General features: G+C 43.7%; 1 protein-coding gene across 2 annotated transcripts in view; it reads left to right on the plus strand.

The window, feature by feature from the left end:
• Nucleotides 1-13,102, plus strand: part of WDR7 (WD repeat domain 7) — a 304,621-nt gene extending 291,519 nt beyond the window's left edge. For both annotated transcript variants that reach the window (XM_054723656.1, XM_054723657.1), the window contains 2 exons: nt 5,554-5,658; nt 10,363-13,102. In XM_054723656.1, the coding sequence (XP_054579631.1) occupies nt 5,554-5,658; nt 10,363-10,566 (309 nt within the window). In that variant the 3' untranslated portion in view covers nt 10,567-13,102. The remainder of the gene's footprint in view (nt 1-5,553; nt 5,659-10,362) is intronic.
• The last annotated feature ends 7,060 nt before the right edge of the window (nt 13,103-20,162 follow it).

Genomic DNA, 20,162 nt, shown 5'->3' on the forward strand with positions numbered 1-20,162 from the left:
CCTCATGTATCCTCCTCTGCCAGAGCCCAGTCTAGGGAAATGGCTGCACAATTATATTTTTAGAAATTTCAGGCACCATGTACAGCCAACTGGGGACATATTTTCAGCTCAGCAGGCATTTCAAATATCCGCTTGCCCTCCCCCTGCCCCCAACCTCCCCCCCACCCCCCCGCAATTGCAACTGCCTGACTTAATCCCAAACTGCTCCCGAGCAGGCCTGTGAACAAGGCAGCCTCTTCCTTCAGCCCCTGGACCTTGGGGCTCTGAAGCTTCAGTCCAAATTCTTTCATTGTTCACCTTATTTTAGCAAATGTTGTACAAAACACCTGGCTCAGTTTTTACCTACTGATGGCAAGATTTTACCTACTTTTGGAAATTTTTACGATTTCTGTTGAAAGTAGGAAGGTGTCTTGTCTGGTTGGGTTTTTCTCCTCCCCTTTAAAAAAGTGATGAGACCTGCACAGTGTTCTCCTTGATCTTGTTCACTTTTTAAAGTGGGTGGAATAGAGTCCTACTTTTTTGGGTTTGATTGTCAAATTTGCCATTGGGAAACAATATCAAGAGCTCCAGGAAGAGACAAAGCATATAAAGAGAAATTTTAAAGAGAATATTCTAGGTGGTTAGAGCTCGTATTGACGCTGACCAAATCGCTGTAGAAAGTCGTGACTCTCCTCTGTATAGCAGGGTTAATTATATTCGCAGAGCACATTGGAAGTGCCTGTTGAAAACTGTTGGGTAAGTGCAAGTATTGCTCATTATTAGCCCTGCCTCGCAGTTCTTTTCTTTCATGAGAGAAAGGGGGAGTGGGTGTTTAGCAGTTCAACACTCTGTCTCCCGCTAGGGATAATTGCTTGATTTTCTTTTATTGTTCAGGCACTTCTCGAATTAGATTAATTTCTTTATAGTCCATCTCTGTCTATTCAAGACAGCAATTTCTTTGGCTAAAAATATAACAAGACATGATACTCATTCGCATATAAAAAGTGGACCAAACCTTTTATTTCGAAACCTGTTATTTTGGAAAATATTCTTTCCAGCTGAGCATTTAAGATCCCACCATCAGGTTTGCTCCATCACAGAGCACTTACGGGTTCGCTGTGCCCACAGCTGCATCTCTGCCGCCAGAGCAGAGGTGCCAGTCAGTCCAGGTGGTGCCTGCACAGAGCTGCCAGTTCAGACAATGGCAGCATTTCCATTATACCCAGGGCTGGAGCATCTCTCAGGCTGAGATTGGAATGAACTGCCCAGATGCACCAAACCATCTAAAACAGCGGGCTTCTCTGAGCCACCACAAGTGGTACTTGTGTTCTTATGAGACAACAGGTCTGTCTCTCAGCTGCCACTGCAGTCAGTGCTCAATGGTGTCTGTGTTGCTTCCATAGGGTCTTGTGGGGCATCTGGCATGTGGTATGGTGTGTGCATCTGTGTGCGCATATGCGTATATTAATGAGTTCTGATCTAGTGTCTAAAATAGACTTTAAAGAAACTAACAGATTAATAAACTCAGTATCTAACAGGACCTCAACCACAACAAAGGAAAACAGGACAATGATTAGTGAAATAAGTAGGAGTGTTGCAGAAGACCAAAGAAAAACCAAGCAACGCTTTTAGAGAAAAGAAGTTACACTGTTTAATATGCCGGTGGACTCATCGGAATAACTTCCCAAATCTGAGTAAAGTAACATGCAGGGGGCTTCTCTTTTATATCTTTCTGGGGTCTTTGTCCCACAAATATGGATTACGCTTCCGGTCCTTTTCGAGTTCTTTGCAAGAAGGTCCCCAGGTGTTGAGGGTCTCCAGGCCATATCTGATGGTCTGGCCTGACGCCAGCATTACTAACCCCTCCCTCCGGGGCAGTTCACAATTTTATGGCCTCTGTATTTAGATAACAGGTTCTGCAAGACCAGTTTCTGGGAAAGAGGTAGTAGTGACTTAATTATAGGTTATCAAGAATGTGCACTGGGCTTGCTGGCACAGACTCAGATTGCTAGGCCCCCCCCCCCAAAAAAAATATCAGGGTTACATTGGAATTAGCTCTTTTTAGCCTTCTCAGGAGTATTTGACACACAGAATGAGCATAAATCTAGTTCTGAGTTTCCTGGCAGTACAGTGAGCACGTTTTAGATTTTGTAATTATTGTTTCATAATAAAAAGAAAGCAACAAAATTGATCTGGGAAGATAAATATTTTACTAGCAGAAAATTCTAAGATGAACTTATTTCACAGGATCGTCTATTAGACACGTAATGAAGAGCATCTTCAACTGATACAGAAATATTCACATAGATGTTGTAAATACCAGCCCTCTGTGAAAGATGAAGACGTATATGAAATAGTTCATGAAGACTTTGCTGAGGAGCCTGTATCTCTGGTTTTCTGCCTTTCCAAGAGGGCTAACTTAGCTAGTCTCACAGAGCGGTCCCTAAATGTGACCCATGGGTTGGTACACCCTCTGGACCTGCTGGTTCTTAGCCAACTCACCGGTGCATTCTCTTGTCTGAAGTACATTCCAATAGCTGATCACAGGGGGCTGCTAATCTGAAGGAGGCAGGCTTAACATTCTGTTTTGAGATTTTGGGGTCCAAAGCACGGAACTGGGCTTTGGGGAGCTTGCAAGAAGGGCCAACTTTTCCTAGTGTAGCTTTCAACCTGCTCTCACTTTTAGATGCATACTGGGCTCCCAGAGCATGGAAGAACTAGTCACTCAAATGTGTTTAATGGAATGGTTGCATTAAATGCCACGAGGGGCCAGGCAGGAAGTGAGGGAGCCAGGCAGCCCGTGTTGGGTACACAGGCCCTGTTTTGTGTCAGGGCTGGGACTGGCGAAGTGGCTGAGCTCTGACTGACTGATGGATGTCCCCACGTGCCGGAGTTCTTATCCCAGCATTACACAGGGTTTCGCAATCTGGAGAAAGGGGCTGATGCGTAGATTCAATAAGGAGTCCAAGGACGAAAGATAATTTTGAAAGGCGTTGGGGGTCAGAGGAGCTTCAGCTAAAGGAGCTAAAAGACTACCCCTTGACTCAGGACCCTGTGCTATTTATTAACACAGTTTGTCCTAAGGCAAGGTGGAGATAATACACTTCAAAGAGTAGGGCTTACAGAAGCATTGTCAGTTTGGGGAATAGCCTACATCTGTTCAGGTGTTTGGCCAACAGGAGGCAATAACATGTAGATTTAAGATGCCCTGAGCTGTCTGGCAGCAAACGATCCTATTCAGGTTTGGGGGAGTGCTCTTCAGCCATCCCAGATGATTCAGCCCTACTGACATGCTGGAACTGGCCTCTGGCACCTACCTGTGAACTATGGCCCAGGATTGCCTGAGCTTCCAGTTTCAGGAGAGGCTAGAAATCTTGATTTCACAAGATATCTGCTTAATCAACTATCTTAACCATAAAATAGCCTCAGATTGGCCCAACAGAATTTCAGATTTTTAACATAACTGAATCTTGATTTAAAAAACAATCAAAGCTGTCCCCTCCCTACCCCCATGAGCTCATTAAACTGACCTAGTAAGTGGGGAATGGTCATTTTCCCCCTTTTAATTGTTTTCATTTCCCCCTCCCCCCATACCTACAATAATTTTCATTCTAATGTAGATGATGATGAGCTGGTTTCTTGCAATAGTTATTCAGCATGCTCACCCTGTTGCTTAATTTAGCACCACATTTGTGGGCTAGTACCATGGACAGTTACCACAGTTGCTTAAGCTCCACAGTCTGAAATCTGTTTCTGGACCACCTAGTATGTTAGTGGGTGCCAATTCTGGGATATATTATTAGGGATTTTTTGATGTGTGGTTTTCATTAAATGATGTACTCAAGTAATTCAGTTATATGACTGTTTATATTTGTCTAATCATTTTTTCAGTTTTATTGAGATATAATTGACATATAACATTGTGTAGTTTTAAGGTGATGACTTGATACACTTACGTGTTGCAAAACGATTACCACTATGGCATTTACCTCCGTCCCCTCACAAAACCACTATTTCTTTTTTGCATTGAGAACATTTAAGATCTATTTTCTTAACACCTTTCAAGTATATATGTCTGGTCACCTTTCAATAAGGGGGTTGGGGTAACAAAAATTAATAGTATTTATTGAGTCTTATTCTGTTCCATGCATTGTGCGGAGTGCTGTAGCTATAGTAACTTGTGTGGTTTTCACAAAGCTCTTTAAAGCAGGTATTATCAATATCGTATCATCATAACTTCTATGTTATAGACCTGGGTACTCTGGGGTTGGGCAACGTAAATAAGTTGCCTAAGGTCCCACAGTCAGTAAGTTGTGGAGCCCAAATGCAGCCAGGCAGTCTGACTTAGCCCCAAGCCCAGGCGTAGACCAGTAATATGGTTTTCCTCCATTGAAAAACAGGCATTATTTTGGGTCGCACAGTGCCCTGAAAAACTAATGACAGTAAAGAACACAATCTAGAGAGCACGAGGAACATCCTTGTATCCCCCCCCCCTCTTCCTTCCACCGTTTAATCACTCAGAAATGAATTATGAGAAGAATCTTACAGAAATGTACCATATGTATGGGGCTTAATCATGATGAACTTGCTGCTTCCACTAAGATTCACGGTTCACAATTCTTCAGCCAATGGACACAAACCTTCCTGGTATTGTCTTGGTTTAAGGAAACACATTTCCCCATTTCTTTCCAGACACAGGGAGGAGACCAACCTAGAGCTTGTAAGCAGACTGAATATTGCTTAATTTGGGAGATGCATGCTCTTTAATAGTTGAGTGTAGGGACATTAATATAATAATATACTAATTTTTTAGTATCCCAGTGTTTTAGATAACTATGAATATCATTAAATTTTAGTATAATTTTTTATGAGTAAAGACTTTATCAAAGACCTAGTCTAAAGTACAACTTCCTTTTTTTTTATTCATGGTTAAATCAATGAGAGCTATATGGCAAAAGCTCAGAATTATTCCTGTTAACTTGTTTTTAATAGTATTTGATTTATATGTGTGGTCAGAGCTACAATGCATGCATATATGTGTGTTTACTAATTGGAGCCATATGCATTTAAACACAGTGTTATTGGTAGGAAATGAAGCATAAAACATGAAAAATGTATAATTATTAAGGGGTTGAAATGATAGTTTTTAACTCCTTCCAGGACAGGTATGTCATGATACAGCTTTGATTGTCTTTCATTACAGATGAGTGAGGTTCGTGGGTAGATTTGGCGATCAGTTTCTTACCTTCCTAATTAACTGTAAAATTCTTCCCCCTAATGGACATAAGTGAATTAACATACTAGTTTTCCCATCAGAATGTGCTTTTCCTTAGACTCATGCTGTCTGCCAACTCGGAGACAGGTGGACCCTTCAAAACAAGACTGGACATTGGAGAGACCAGGGAGAGAACTCTGGCTGCTTTCTGATTTCTCTAACCTGGTTTTATAAATAAAATAAAGTACATAGCACCATCTAACATTCATGACATACTGTTCAAAACTGAATGCATCTGCATGCATGTGTGTCATAGTTCTGTGGAACAGTCCAGTTAATGACTCTGACTTTTATTTTAGACAATCCATGGACACAAGGGCCCGATCACTGCAGTGGCCTTCGCTCCTGATGGACGCTATCTTGCCACCTACTCGAACACTGACAGCCACATTTCCTTCTGGCAGGTAAGCGAGGATGCTGCAGGCCCTGAAGTGTACGGCATGATCTGCTGGGAAAGGCTGCCTGCGGCTGCCAGCCCTCTGTCCCTTCTTCAACCGATGTCAAGCATTCATGGCTTGCTGATTATGTGCCCAGTGCTCGCATGCAGGGTACACCGAGGATGCATGTAGCAACCTGGAAAGGGGGCGGTCTGCTCTCCCGAAACTTAGTCTCAGGGAGGCACAGGTAAATAAGAAAGCAACGCCAGCATGGAGGGGAACCTGAGGCCAGGTTGTGGGATGGCTTCATGAGGACGCGACGTCTGAGCCGAGACATGCTGATGCTGAGGCAGGGTAGCGGGGAGTGGGTGCTGAGGGAGAGGTGCGCAGGGCCTGGTGAGAGGGCCTGGCCTGGAAGAACTGATGAATAGGAGGCATCCAGGCAACTCTGACAGGGCCTAGGGCATAGGGAGAGAGGCAGCCTCGTGTTAACATCATGGCCGTTTATAGTATCTCATTCTGTGTGCATCCGGGATTTCCCACATTGGGCTCTTCCCCAAATTATTAAAACATTTTTTTAAAACCCAAGCAGCATTGACTGGCACGAGAATGCCTGTTTTATTCTGATTAAAATGAGTATTAATTTTAAACAACTAATTTTTACAGTAGAACTTGTTTCACCACCAGTGATTAATCTCTATCCAATCTTCTTTTTAATTATGTTACTGCTGATAATTACAAAAATATTAAAAATTACCAACTCCCTACCCGTCCCCCCCAAAAATAGCTTAATTTAAAATTTTGTTGTTGCCTTTACTTTCCTAGGATGCAAGTATGTTCAATGAGCACCAGAGCAAGTCAGGCAACACCCAAGTCTCTAAACCCAACATTAGAATTTAAAATGCAGCCCATGTCTCACGTGCTTACATTATACCCAGATTGGAAGTCACAGAAACATTATGTGAGCCTATCAAGAAAACACAGTAAAGCCTCCTCAGATGTATAGAGAGTTTTTATTTGAATTGAAGAGAGCCCAGAGAGTAGTGTTGGATCTGCCACTGCTGTCCCCACATGGACTCGCTGATTTATTTAGATGCATATTGTTTATTTCGAATGATGTATGATATCACACTCTTCTATTATTCCAGTAAATGTACTGTAATATATTTTGAAAACTTAACGAAGTCTTATTAATAGAGAACCTTACAAAAGCCATCAGCTATTAAAATCTTTGCTGAGAAATGAGTGTTAATGAGAAGTATTGGGTGGATAATTACTCAAGCGAGACTTAGTAAAAGGCTGTGTGCAGCATCAGTTACTCTGAGAGTAGCAATAAAACACTTCCTGTTTTGATGAATTACATCTGTATGTGTTTCTATGTGTTCAGAAAATCAGCTTCAGAGAACTGGTTTGTGAAGCATTATTTTTAAAGGGAAGGGAAAAGCCACAGTTACATTTTCGTTAGTTTACAAACCCAGCCATTGAACAATGTGATTTGCTCATCTTTCAGTTCCTTGACTCTCCAACAAGGTATTTCTATGATTTGAATATTTCAGTTTATCGTATTCATTGATATTTGATCAAAGGGAGTTTAGTAATGAAATACAACCATAATTCTCTCACGTAAATTTTACCACCACCCTCTAACAACAAATAACTATCTTCTTTCATAAATGCTAATAATAAATTAGGTGGATATTGGTTTCATTTATTTAATTTATTCCATCATATAGTAGAATACTATTCAGTCATTTAAAAAGGATGATGTAAATCTATAGTCATTAACTATAGATTATCTATGAAAAGATTGCCCTCAACATTTTGTTGAATGAAAAAAGCAGATTGTGAAACTGCCTTTTAATGTGAGCCTGTTTATGTAAAATCCTTTAAATTTTAACTTCTCCTTATGTATATGTAAGGTCTGGAAGGTATTTACTAAATTGTGGTTATCTCTGGGCAGTGGGATTTCGGCTTTCTTTTTTATACTTCTCTTTTGTATTTCAATTTTCCACAATGAGTATCTTTATGATCAAGAAAAAATTTAATGTTACCAAATATTACAACTCCAGGTCATTTTCCTTCATTTAAGGCTCAAATCGCCCTCACTTTAGCAGAGTTTATAGCCAGTCAATGGCAAAAAATATTATTAATACTGAATAACAAAATAGGTAGTTGTTTTGGTGAGAATTCAGTGACTCAGTTTATTAGAAAAATTAATACTCACCCTTACAACTTCAGATTCATCTATAATTTGAAGAGGTCATAGGGAAAGGGTGGTCTAACATGAGGGTCTTCACCATTCCAACTTGTGCAACTGTAATAGTTATACACCCTATAGAACTTGGCATAGTCCTGTCCAGAGGCAGGAAGGCTGTTGACCCTCCCGAAGGCAATTGTCAATCGTCTGAGGGATGGCTCAGCTTGTAAAGGGAACCCATCACATATACACACACACACACACACACACACACACACACACACATATATGTATATATATATATACATATATATGTATATATATGTATATATATACATATACATATATGTGTGTGTGTGTATATATATATATATATATATATATACACACACACACACATATATATGTAAATCTTTCCATTCTAAAATTCCAGTAAGTTATTCTTTCCCTGCCCCTTGTTAGCCCTCGAGCCATTTCTCGTACTTGGCTAAATTTGAAGAGAAGAATTAAAAATAAGGACGTGTGAGCATATTGAATACCCTGAGCATTTTAAGCCACCAGCAGAAATCAGGCTTCATACACATTTTCATAGAAAATCCATAAAGAATGAAAAGTACTTTGTGGTTATTTATCAACTGAGAAATTAGATTTTTTAAAAGCACGGTATGCCTGTTGATGCCAGTTCATTTTAACCGGCAATTTTCTGGATCGTTTAGGTATGATCTGTAAGAGGACTAAATTACTGTGCACTGTTACTTTTTGTACAAGTGAGAACTATAAAATCAAGCTCACCATCATTATTTATGTTGCAACTCTTTGGGAACCTCCAGAAAGCGATAAGGCATTCATTTTTGTTCTGTTTTGGAATTTCGGGGAAGAAGGAACAAGGGGCGAGGCTTTGCAGGATGACAGGTAGGGACTGCCCAGCTCTAAATGGCGACCGAACTTGAACAGAAAGAGTTAATGATAACCATACATTTGGTTTTAAAATGTGACCTCGGACACTAGTGATTTTTTTTCACCTCTGTGCAGTGTTCGGCACTATTATTAATGCAGTAAAATCAGTAACATTAGTCATCTTAAAAGGGTTATTACTCAAGATGATTTAAATTGTGAAAATGTCAGTGGAGCCTGCACGCATCCTGCTAGAGACGCCGTGATTTACGCCCTCTGACACCGTCCTGCTCTGAGCAGGCCCGGGGAAGGAGCGGCTGCGTGCTGCTCTGACCCACACGCAGAGCGGCCGCGCCCGCCCTTCTCAGTGTCCGAGGGCTGGCCAGGGCTCCGGCTGTCAGCCGTCTGCATGCATTGGGTCACAATCTGCATGCCTCACACAGACCCCCGGGATGTCACACATCTAGATGGAGAAGAATTGGTGGGAAGAGTAGTGCAAAGGAAAACATTATTTCCGAGACCTCGTTCCTGATTTTCGGTGTGGTTCCCCTGTGGTTTGCAATACCACAAAAGGCATGCATTGGGAAAACGTTAACTGATATTTGGCATCTAAAGGGCTCATCAGATGCAGTCACCCGGACAGCAGTTTACTAAGATGCTGCCTGATATTCAGCACTTGGACCCGAATGCATAGTTGTTTGGGAGCCATAATTTCCATGTTAGTTTTCACTTATGTGAATGGATTAAAAGAACTTAAAATTCAAGTCAAATTCAGAAAATCTGCCAGAAAGCAGGAATCAATGACTAATAAAGAGATACTGCTAATAAGGCGTGGAAGTATACTATCTTTAGCACGGCAGCAAAACAGTGAGGCACAGACATGGTGTTCAGATGTAGCTGATTCATATTTTCCCTTCAAACCGAAGTAGAGCTTTCCAGAGACTGAATTTTTTAAACAGCAGGTGAGGAGGGCAGGTGTTGGTAGATAGGGATGGGGAGGTCTACTGCTTAACTTTGCTTCCTTTTCTTGAACTAATTATAAGTCCCCACACTTGCCTTTGTGGACTCATCCGTCAGCACTGTTGAGAACAAAGAGGTCTGCAGTAGAAAATACCCATAATTTCCAAATACTGTCTGATTGAAACTTTTTTTTTTCAAATCCTCATCCGAGGATATTTTTTCCATTGAGTTCTAGAGATAGTAGAAGGGAGGGAGAGAGAGTGAGAGAGAGAGAAACATCAACGTACCTGCAATCGAGGTACCAGCCCTTGACTGGGAATCAAACCCGTAACCTCTCGGCCCACAAGCCAACACCCTAGCCACTGAGCAAAACCAGCCAGGTTTGAACCGTTTTTGTTAACATGCACAGTGTAGCATCCTTCTTAAAGATTGCGCTTTCCTGCTGTCAGAATCTACTCACAAAGTAAAATTTCTCTGGATTTAAGTTTTTACTGTGATAATATCAGAACAACTTCAAATACACTGAAAGGTCCCTTCAGAGGTTCAGAATAAGCTCTCTGATGAGCGTGAGTAAGGCTGTGGGGAGAAAGTGACCGGGAGTGGGTGTCACCTGGCCTGTGCAGCAGGGAAGGGAAGGAGTCTCTGTGTGACACGTGTGTTCTCATGTCCCTTGTCCCCAGATGAACACCTCGCTGCTGGGAAGCATCGGCATGCTGAACTCGGCACCCCAGCTGCGCTGTATTAAAACCTACCAGGTGCCCCCTGTGCAGCCGGCCTCCCCCGGCCCCCACAACGCCCTCCGACTGGCCCGGCTCATCTGGACGTCCAACCGCAACATCATCCTGATGGCCCACGACGGGAAGGAGCACCGCTTCATGGTCTGAGGCCGGCGCTGCCCGTGCCTGCTCTCGCGCGTGCAGTTCTCGAAGCCCAGATCCCTCTGTCCTTACGCTGGGGCCCTCCTCAGTGCTGCCCACCCAGGGGCATCGGGGCGCAGCCTGGTCTGTGTCACTTCTGCATGCTCTGGGACATTCGCCTGCTCGGGGCACCTATTGATTCAGAGGCATGCACACACCGCTCTGCAGGATGTGGCCTTCGGTCACAGGTCACGTCTCCCTGCTGGAGAGGGAGGGGAGGCGGGTCCCTGGGCACACACTCCTTGGCAGGCTGCACCGGAAGCCGGAAAGTCAGCGAACACTGATCGCCGCCCAGCCCCTCAAGCTGCACCCCCTTTCTGAAGTGCTGCTGGGGCCGGTCATTCTGGCACTGGGTTTTGAGGTAACGTGGCCGTCCTCATTGTCAAAATTATTTTCCTTTGGATTTCCTAAAACATATTATTGTTTACCACAAAGATTCTGTGTTTACATGGTTGTTGTTTTTTTCCTTCAGCTGATTGCCAGGAAATTGCTAATCTGATTTCGTAGGGTTTAACCACTATCTTCTTTATTAATACCTAACCAATTTGGGATTAATGAGAAAATATACCAAAAAAAATTTTTTTCCCCTGGTGGAGAATACAGTTTCCCAGACACACAGCCTTCTTAAATGCTCACATCCTGCTTAAGTGATGGCGTATTTAGTAGTTTAAAACAAAATCATCTCTCTTGATGACCTAGTTAATATAATTATCCAGTCACTATAACTAATCTCTTAAATGGACTTTTATAAAAAAAAGAACAAGTTTAGAAGCATAACATATACCTAAAAAGAAGACGCTGTGTCTGTGGCTGCAGATGTTAAAGTCAGAGCTTGCCCTTCCTTCCAGAAACTTCAGAGCCCTGCAGTTCCCAGGCGTACGGCTTAGGTCAGTTATCACTGCTACTGATCAACTACAGACAAATAAAGACAGCGTTTCCTTTAAACAAGTATCCTAGAAAATTAGTAACAGTGGCGCAAGCACCCGGGCGTCTGTATGAGAATGGGGCTTGGTCAGCCTGAGCAGCATCGCGGTGAGAGCTCACCCCCCTCTGCCAGCGGCTTTCCCAGCCGTTCTCACCTCGCACGTCACATTCTGTGGCTCTCGCTCACAGTGATGGGGGAAATCCATCAAACCATATTCTGTATGAATCGCTCCTGACAAACCTCGACCTGTATATAGTTGGGGATTTGGTTGGTTGGTTGGTTGGTTAGTTGAGTAAAATGGGGTGTTAATGCAGAAATAGAAAGCGAATTATGAAATTCAGAGAAAATATGCAAAGTTTACAGAGGAACCAAAACCATAATGGGAGCACTTAATTTAAAAGGTGTAGATGTCCGGGTTTATGTAATATACGAAAGAGTAAGACCATAGCCCGGGAACAAATATATCTGTAATATTCCTGAAATAGATTTTTAAAGACCCTGTTAAGAAACTAAGACCACTAGACATCTCTCCCCTATTGATGTGAAGTATGTTATTTCCACTGATGGCAAACCTGTACTATTCCTTGGTTGTAGACTTTGGGTGTTCTTTCAAAGGTGAATTTATGAAACATGCATGTACATTGTACTTATAAAGATTAGAAATATAGTTTCCAGGGGGAAACCAAGAACTAATGCAGCGTAGACGTTGTTTGCTGGACATGCTGTTGTGTCCGGTGTAGCTAGAGAAGCTGAGGTGAATGGTTGCCCCAAGGGCTCGAGTCCTCTCGGGCCCCAGCACCTGTCTCCTGTGTGAACTGCAGTGGGGATATATCCATTCTGGACTACACAGCTGTTTTGGAATGCTGATGTGGAAGGATACCTTAGAGATTTCTTAAAGCAAAATGTTCAGTGCATCCTGAGACAGGTGTGAGGCTGCTAGGCGGGCCCCCCGCATGCACGGATGGATGGCGCACGCCGCGGGCATTTAGAACCACGCCGTGAGGCCTGCAGGAGCCAAGCACCTGGGCAGTGGCTCGGCCAGCCTGTCCCGCGTTGTCTGCAGACAGCCGAAGTTATTGGCCTGTAGACTATTTTGATTACAAAACTCTGGGTGATGGTTAGACAGATATCTCTCACTGCTAAACTAATATTTGCATTCTTGTTAACACACATCTTTCCTTGGCTATTTTGACAACCACAGTCCACACTTCAGCACAGCTTAGGTTTCTCAGCACCGAGGTAAACTTCGTATTGTCACGCCAGTGTATGCTTTCGGTGTTTTATTACCTTCATGGGCACTGTATTTGGACCTGTCCTTGTTAACGCAGAGGCACATGTGGCCTCACTGATCATTTACAAGCGGAAGATGACATGACGCGATACCTGTGTGGGAAAGTACTGCCTGGACTCGCCGTGTCCAGCGAGTGGATTAAATGTCTGCCTCCCAAGACAGCTCTTGATGACTCCACTTAGTAGATTCTATATGTGCCGGGTGTTCCTCTGTACATACGTGTGTTAAATAAAGCTGGATGGTACTGAAGATTGTTCTTCCCATTAAAACCATTATTCACTCTTAAACATTCTCAATTGAAATCCATATGCTTTCTCCCCACCCCCACTCCCTTTGGTACCAAATCAAGCCTTCTGTTTCCATCTAATTATCCATTTCCCCAGTTTCACCTTCAGGAAAGGTGAACTTGTTCACAAAGGACAATAGCACAGCAGCGTGGGAGTCCCTCCCCTGCAGGGCCCAAGTGTGAGTACTGAGAAACACCCTACCAGAAACTCAACAGCACCCTCTGTGGTTTGGGCAAGGGAATTGCATGCACATTGCTCTCATCTCCACCCCAAGTTGCTCCTAAATGGATTGTTAATTGTACCAAGTTATGTCTTGTCAGATGTGATGACGTGGGTTGGCGGCCCCAGGATAGGGGGCTGGACTGAGATCATGCAATTAATTTAATACTCGTTTGGAGTTGGATTTGAGTCCCTGAATTAAAGGGTGGAATTGGTTTTCAAAAGAGCAAGAGTAACAAAAGAGATCACTATGGCTCACAGAGGGTTATATGTGTAAGTGGTGAGTGTACTTCTTTAACTTTCAGACAACAACATAGAACATCTTGAAATGAGTCACTCGTCATGTAGCCGAATAATTTTCTTTAAGAAATAAACATTAAAGGAGTGGACGGCTGCATCTTGGCCCTAGTCAAACGCCCAGTGTCCATCCCAGGAACTGTGTTAGCATCTCCTGATGACTTAAATGTGTCCTTCTAGGGAAAACGGGGCAGCAACAGTTCTATGTGATTGGTGATCACATAAACCGATCAAATGCGGAAAGGGCATGACATTAATAGGAAGGTAAAGCCAAGCCGTGCAGGGTGAACTTTCACCTTTCACCCCTCGGCTGACTGACAGAGCTGAGTGTTGAAGAAAATCAATACTTTGGAGCCAGGAGGGAGATATTTCCAGCCTCTAACTAGAGAATGTATTTTGACAAGGCCAAGATAATCCACGCTGCACAGGAGAAAGAGAAAGAAGACTCATTTTTAAAGCTTGACACTTCAAGGTGTTTTTGTCCAGTGGTTTCGAGATTGTCAATACATACAAATACCAAAGGTCAAAAAGAAAAGCCGGAGGAATTTCAAAAATTAGATGTTCAGTTCTTTCTGCTATTTACAAAGTAAAAAAAAAGACCACAGGGAGGCTTGTGCTTATAATTGTCGTTTAAAGGAACCGCGCTCACAACCTAAGGTTTTATAGAGGCAGCGCCATGAAGAGTGAAGGCAGCTGGACTTCTGGTTTCTGTACATTTTTTTTTTCTTGGTTACATTGCTTTTGTGCTGACATCTCAGAATATTCTTGCTTTTTTATTCTTGTTGGCAAATCTTAGACCCTCCTTCACATCTGTTTCAATCATTTGCATGAGAAAGGAGCTCATGTGTCTTTAAAATTTAAATTGTTTCTACTTTCCCAAGTGACGTTAAACAAATTAGTTATGAAAGCATCCTCATTAGTGCTTTTCAAGCCAGAGAGGAACTCATCTCTAGGAAACAGGTAAGCAATTCACCGCACTCTCCCCAGCAAGGCTAGATCCATTCATTCTGTCCACAGTTGCCTCCACCAAAGGGAGACAGATTCTTTCCTTTCCTACAGGTAAGAGCAGTCCCGGTGCCCACACCATCCCGCAGAGTGCAGAAGGACAAAGGAAGCCTGAGAAGGCAAATATCTAAAGGAACCTCTGTTTTCTCCTGCAGCTTGCTGTGAACCTATGCTAATTATGCGATGATTAAAATAACAATGAACACCGGCTTCATTTATATACCCTCTTTCTCATGAAAACAAGGCTGTAGATACCTGTGTTCCTTGGAAAACATGGCTGGAGTTTTGCATTGTTGTGCTTTTATGTGGACTCTAATAACAGGTCTGGACATCTGACCCAAGGGATGTCGCTGGTTCCACTTGAATGCACCAGGCTCTTCACTACATTGTAGGTGTTGCTATCTTCTCACCAAAATGTGTAGACACTGAGGAAATCCCAAGAGATATGCCAGTGCATGGGACTGGTTGGCTGTGGCTGTGGAAGTTGTGAGTGGTTGCTCAAAAAGAAAGTAGTTCGCCACATTAAATTCAGGACACGTATCAGCATCAGGGACATCTTTGACTTGCACTGAGTGGGCAGATTATTATGAACTCTGAACGCATAATAATCTGGCCACTATATATAATATCTGAATAGCTGATTTGTAATGACATCACTTGTTTAACTAGCTTACTATATATATACTATATATATATATATTCAGGCCTGGTGCATGAATTCATGCATGGGTGCATGGGTGCATGGGTGGGGTCCGGCCAGCCTGGCCAGGGGGAGGAGACATGGGCAGTTGGTCGGCCTGCCTGCTGGTTGAACTCCTGGTCGAGGGGACAATTTGCATATTAGCCTTTTATTATATAGGATATACACTGAGTTGGCCAGATTATTATGCATTCAGAGATCATAATAATCTGGCCACTCAGTGTATTGTATGAGTGTCTTCCAAATATACATCGACTGAGACTGAACAAGACTCTGGGAAAGTATTACAGAGTAGTTTTACACCTGCACTTTTACACCTCCCAGTTCGGCACCTGCAGGAACTGAGAGACCGAAGCAAATGGAACTGTGTGCACTTGCTGTTGCCAGTAGCTTCTTGTTTTGACTAGTATCAAAGTGACTTAGCGCTTGGGTTTACCCACAGGTGAAATATATTGTCTGAAACTTGCCCCACCCAGTGGCACTTCCAGCTTTAGTTAAAATTTATGACTAAAGATGCTGCAATGAAACATCATTTTTATTCAGTCTGCAAGCATTTACTGAATCTCAGCCTGTGCCGGGCATATGTTCTGTATCCTGTTTTTGTTTTGCTGATGAGGCCACAATCTGGCCAAGGATGTAACACTATGTTATGGAGCAAGTGCTCAAACAGACACGCACGAAGAGAACACCCGCAGTGATTCATACTGAGAGGGTCGTGTCAAGTTAGCTTCCCAGAGAGGAAGCATTTGGCCGGGCCTTGAAGCATAACTTAATAAATTAATTAGGAGGATGAGGATGGTATATGGTGGGAATTTGGGGGAGTCTAAATTATTGTGTAATCTGAAGGGAGATGAACTTCTTCGAACCTCCAATCTGAGGGGCATCAGTGGGCACTGCTGACAATCCAGGCAGCTTTCACTTAAAGCTCCGAGTATGAACCACAGGAAACAAGACTCCTGGGGTGAAGGACACTTGAGATCTGGAAGGCAAAAACCCTAAAAAAAGATTACAGCAAAAACCATAATAAAATATTTATGTTTTCCAGATTTCATTTCTTTTTTTTTAAAGTTATTTTTACTTTAAAAATAAGATATGTGCCCTCCCTATCCTATATTCTGTGTGTGGACGACATGGCGTGTTGGGTGCCTGTCATGAGCACTGCCCAGATTTCCACCCCAACTCCCAGCCCAGCACTGAAGCACTTATCCCCCCAGCTGCTGGGAGGGTTGGCATCCATGGCTCTGCTGAGTCCTTCCCAGGAGATTGCTTCACAGCCAGAGAGCTGTCTGCCCCAAGGTCACTCTCCCTGTCCTGGGGTGACCACATTAAATGATGGGTCAGAACGACTTTGACGGCCCCTCCCAGCTCTAGCACCCCCTCCATTGAAGTGCGGGCGTCACAGTCAGCCCAGCCCCACTCTTCACCCCCCTACAGTGTTGATCCTGAGAACTCTTTCCCATAAACTTCTGTGTGCAGATCTCTAGCTCATAGTCTGCTCCCCCAGAACCAGCCTATGAAGTTGGTACTAGGATAAGGTGACCAGATTTTAACATGGGTAAAGCGGGACCCCATTGACCGGGGGGGGGGGGGGGGGGGGGGGATGGTGGAGGGTTTTGTTTTTTTTTAAATATATTTTATTGATTTTTTACAGAGAGGAAGAGAGAGGGATAGAGAGTTAGAAACATTGATGAGAGAGAAACATCGATCAGCTGCCTCTTGCACATCCCCTACTGGGGATGTGCCTGCAACCAAGGTACATGCCCTTGACCAGAATCAAACCTGGGACCCTTGAGTCCGCAGGCTGACGCTCTATCCACTGAGCCAAACCGGTTTCAGCCCGGGGGGTGGTTCTTGATTAAAAATTTGGTCTATATTGTAATCACTTTTGGTTTTTTTAATAAAAGGAAATTCACTTCTTAGATCATCGTTGAATTTGCATCCTCTTTTCTTACTCATTGTGTTAAAAATCTAAAAAAAATAATTTAAAATTATATTATAAATTATTATATACATATTGCTTAAAAACACAGTAGTAGGTACATAATTACATGAACATATTTTATTGTTAGTTTATAAATTAAATTAATTTGATTGTTATAAAGTAACTATATTTTAAAAAATTATTTTAATTTTAATCCTATATTTCTTTCTAAATAATAACAATACTAACTTGTGTTATTTTTCCTCTGAATTTGCCATAACGTAAGTCGTAAGTGTCACTTTCAAGGCCGGCGCTAGACTTTTTGCCGCCACTATAAAATATAAATAATACGAGTACTGCCTGCTAAATTCAAGAAAATTTATGTATTTATGAAATAAATAAATAAATTACTTACCTAAATTATCTGAATAGCTGATTTGTAATGACATCACTTGTTTAACTAGCTTACTAGCACGCAGTACGATGTGTATCGTCTGAGAGACAGTTACAAAATGTTTTCGTCGTTGCCAATCCCCAAAAATGCCATTGTTCATTAAGTCCAAACAATGGTGGTCGAATTCTAACAACTGGTCAACAATGCGAACTTTGATAAGCAGTTCTCGATAATCAGTTCTCAACAATTATTTATTATTAAAGTTTAACATTATAAAATTAACAAAAATAATATAAAACTCATACCCTGGCTAAATAGCCACATGGTCGCCGAAAACCGTATATTCCCTTCCCGTTCTCCCACCATTCCCTAGCTTGTCGTGCATTCTTTCCAAAAATCGGGACTTTCTTAAAACACCGTGAGACGCGGGACAAATTGTTAAAAATCGGGACTGTCCCGCCAAAAGCGGGACGTCTGGTCACCTTATACTAGGAGTGGTACAAGGAAAAGGATCTAAAATGGGATTTGGGGTCTGGGCACCCACTGAGCCTGACAGTGGTGGGGGTGACCGTGGGTACGTTCTGGCATGTTGGGGCTGTGCGTGGTGAGCTTTCAGTGGTGTAGGTCCTTGACGGTGGATTTAGGATGGCATCCCGGGGAAGGGGATGCTCTAGAGTCTGCAGTGGGAAAGGTGTTTGGGAAGTAAGGGAAAACAGGAATTACAAGGACAGTGGATTCAAACAGCTGTTGTTGGACACGCTGGAAAAAAGACAATGAAAAGCTAAGGGTGATTAATCACCAACTAAAGGCTGAATGTGCAGGCCAGAGAGTCCTTGGCAGCATAAGGAGAGCCCCATCCCTGCAGCGAGCACAAGCTGTGGTCGGGCCCAGGACTCACTTGGTGAGGGGAGCTCTGGAAGAGGCTGAGCTCTTGGCCTCCAAAGGGCCAGCGCCCATGGTCAGAGCCCTGACTGAGATGGATGGGGCTGTGGAAGCTGATGCACTGGAGCAATCCTGAATCCCCGGGTTCTCGTAAACTCTCCCCGTCCTGCCTAAGTGGCCCACTCCTTTGTTTGAGGACCTGCAGAGCCCTCTCCCTTGCATGACCACACTCTCCCCCACCTCCTTTCCCGGCCATTAGTCCACTTAGCCAGGGTTTAGTCACAATCAAACCTGGTTGTGGGTGTGCTGGGCCTGCTAAGAACTAGATCCCAAGGGAGGTGCAAGACCCAGCTAGCATGCACCTGCAGGAACTGGGAGAATTATGGGGCTGGAGTCTGGGGGTATTGGGTCAAGGGGAGACAGACTATCAATAAGACAAAGGGGAGTTTATTGATATGGGGTTTAACACCCTGGCAAGGACCCAGGGACAGGGTACCGCTCAGCTGGGAGGAAACAATGGCTGATGTAAAGTCAAGGAGAAATATGCCAGAGCTGCCTCTGCAGATGGTGGAAGAAAGAAGGAAAAGCTCAGCGTGGTGGGACTGCTGGAGTAGACAAGCTGTGTGAGGCCAGAAACCCTCCAGAGGACCACTCTGCGAGGAAGGCCAGAGGACATTCTGGTTCTAGGCAACCAGGACTGTGCTGGCGAGAGGGCCCCAGCTGCATCGTAGGCCAGGGCTGAGGGGAGCGGTGCCATAACCGCACTGGGCCCTGATAACAATGGACGATAGGGTCCTGAAACACTAGAGACCAATGGGTGCCATTTTCATTATGGGCAGCAAAATTGGAGTGGTAGCCAGAGGGGCGTGAGCTGCAGAGATTTTTTTGAAACGATTAATAAAACACGGCACCCATCCAACCCAAAGAAGTCAAGAATAAATAATAGGAAGCTGAAGGCAGCTGCCCCCCAGAAGTCAAAATGCCTTGCATCACTTGTAGACCTGAAGGGTATGGCTATCAGGTTCATACCCCTCAGGGCTGAGGATCTGGGTCAGCCGAATAGATTAGCAGAGGTTCTCACCAGTGGGGAGGGAAACTTGGAGTGACTGCATGTATCAGCGGTGGCTTGGAAGCAACTGCAACATCAGCGATGTGGTTTACCCCACGAACATTTCCCTCCAGAATCCTAGAAGAGCTGCTCCCAGAATTTATTTAAAGGAAGTGGACCTGAGTATGGCAAAGGGTGACTATAATGGATGCAAGGGACCAGGTGTGGGTGGTTGACAGTTGGCATCTCTCAGTTGAGTCCTTCTCCAGGAATTTCCTGGGCTGGAAAGAGCCCCTTCCCCAAGGCAGGTGCACCCACAGATGGTCCTGGGGGTACAAAGACTCCACCCTCCCGACCTCAATTTGGGACATCACCCCAGGGCCATCCCAGCTTCACTGCTGACACCTCTATTGCAACCACGTCACAGCCCAACTTCTCACTCTGCCCATTTCGCTTCCCCGCATAGATCCCAGAACACTTCTCAGCACACTTCCTTCCAGCAAATCTCAGTCTCAGCGGCTCTTTCCCAGAAAATGAACCTGCCCAGGTTCAGATCTCCCTCTGCCACTTAGCTAGACAATTCTCCTGGAGCCC

This window comes from Eptesicus fuscus, chromosome 12 (genome assembly GCF_027574615.1).
Source record: "Eptesicus fuscus isolate TK198812 chromosome 12, DD_ASM_mEF_20220401, whole genome shotgun sequence".
NCBI classification, from domain to species: Eukaryota; Metazoa; Chordata; class Mammalia; order Chiroptera; family Vespertilionidae; genus Eptesicus; species Eptesicus fuscus.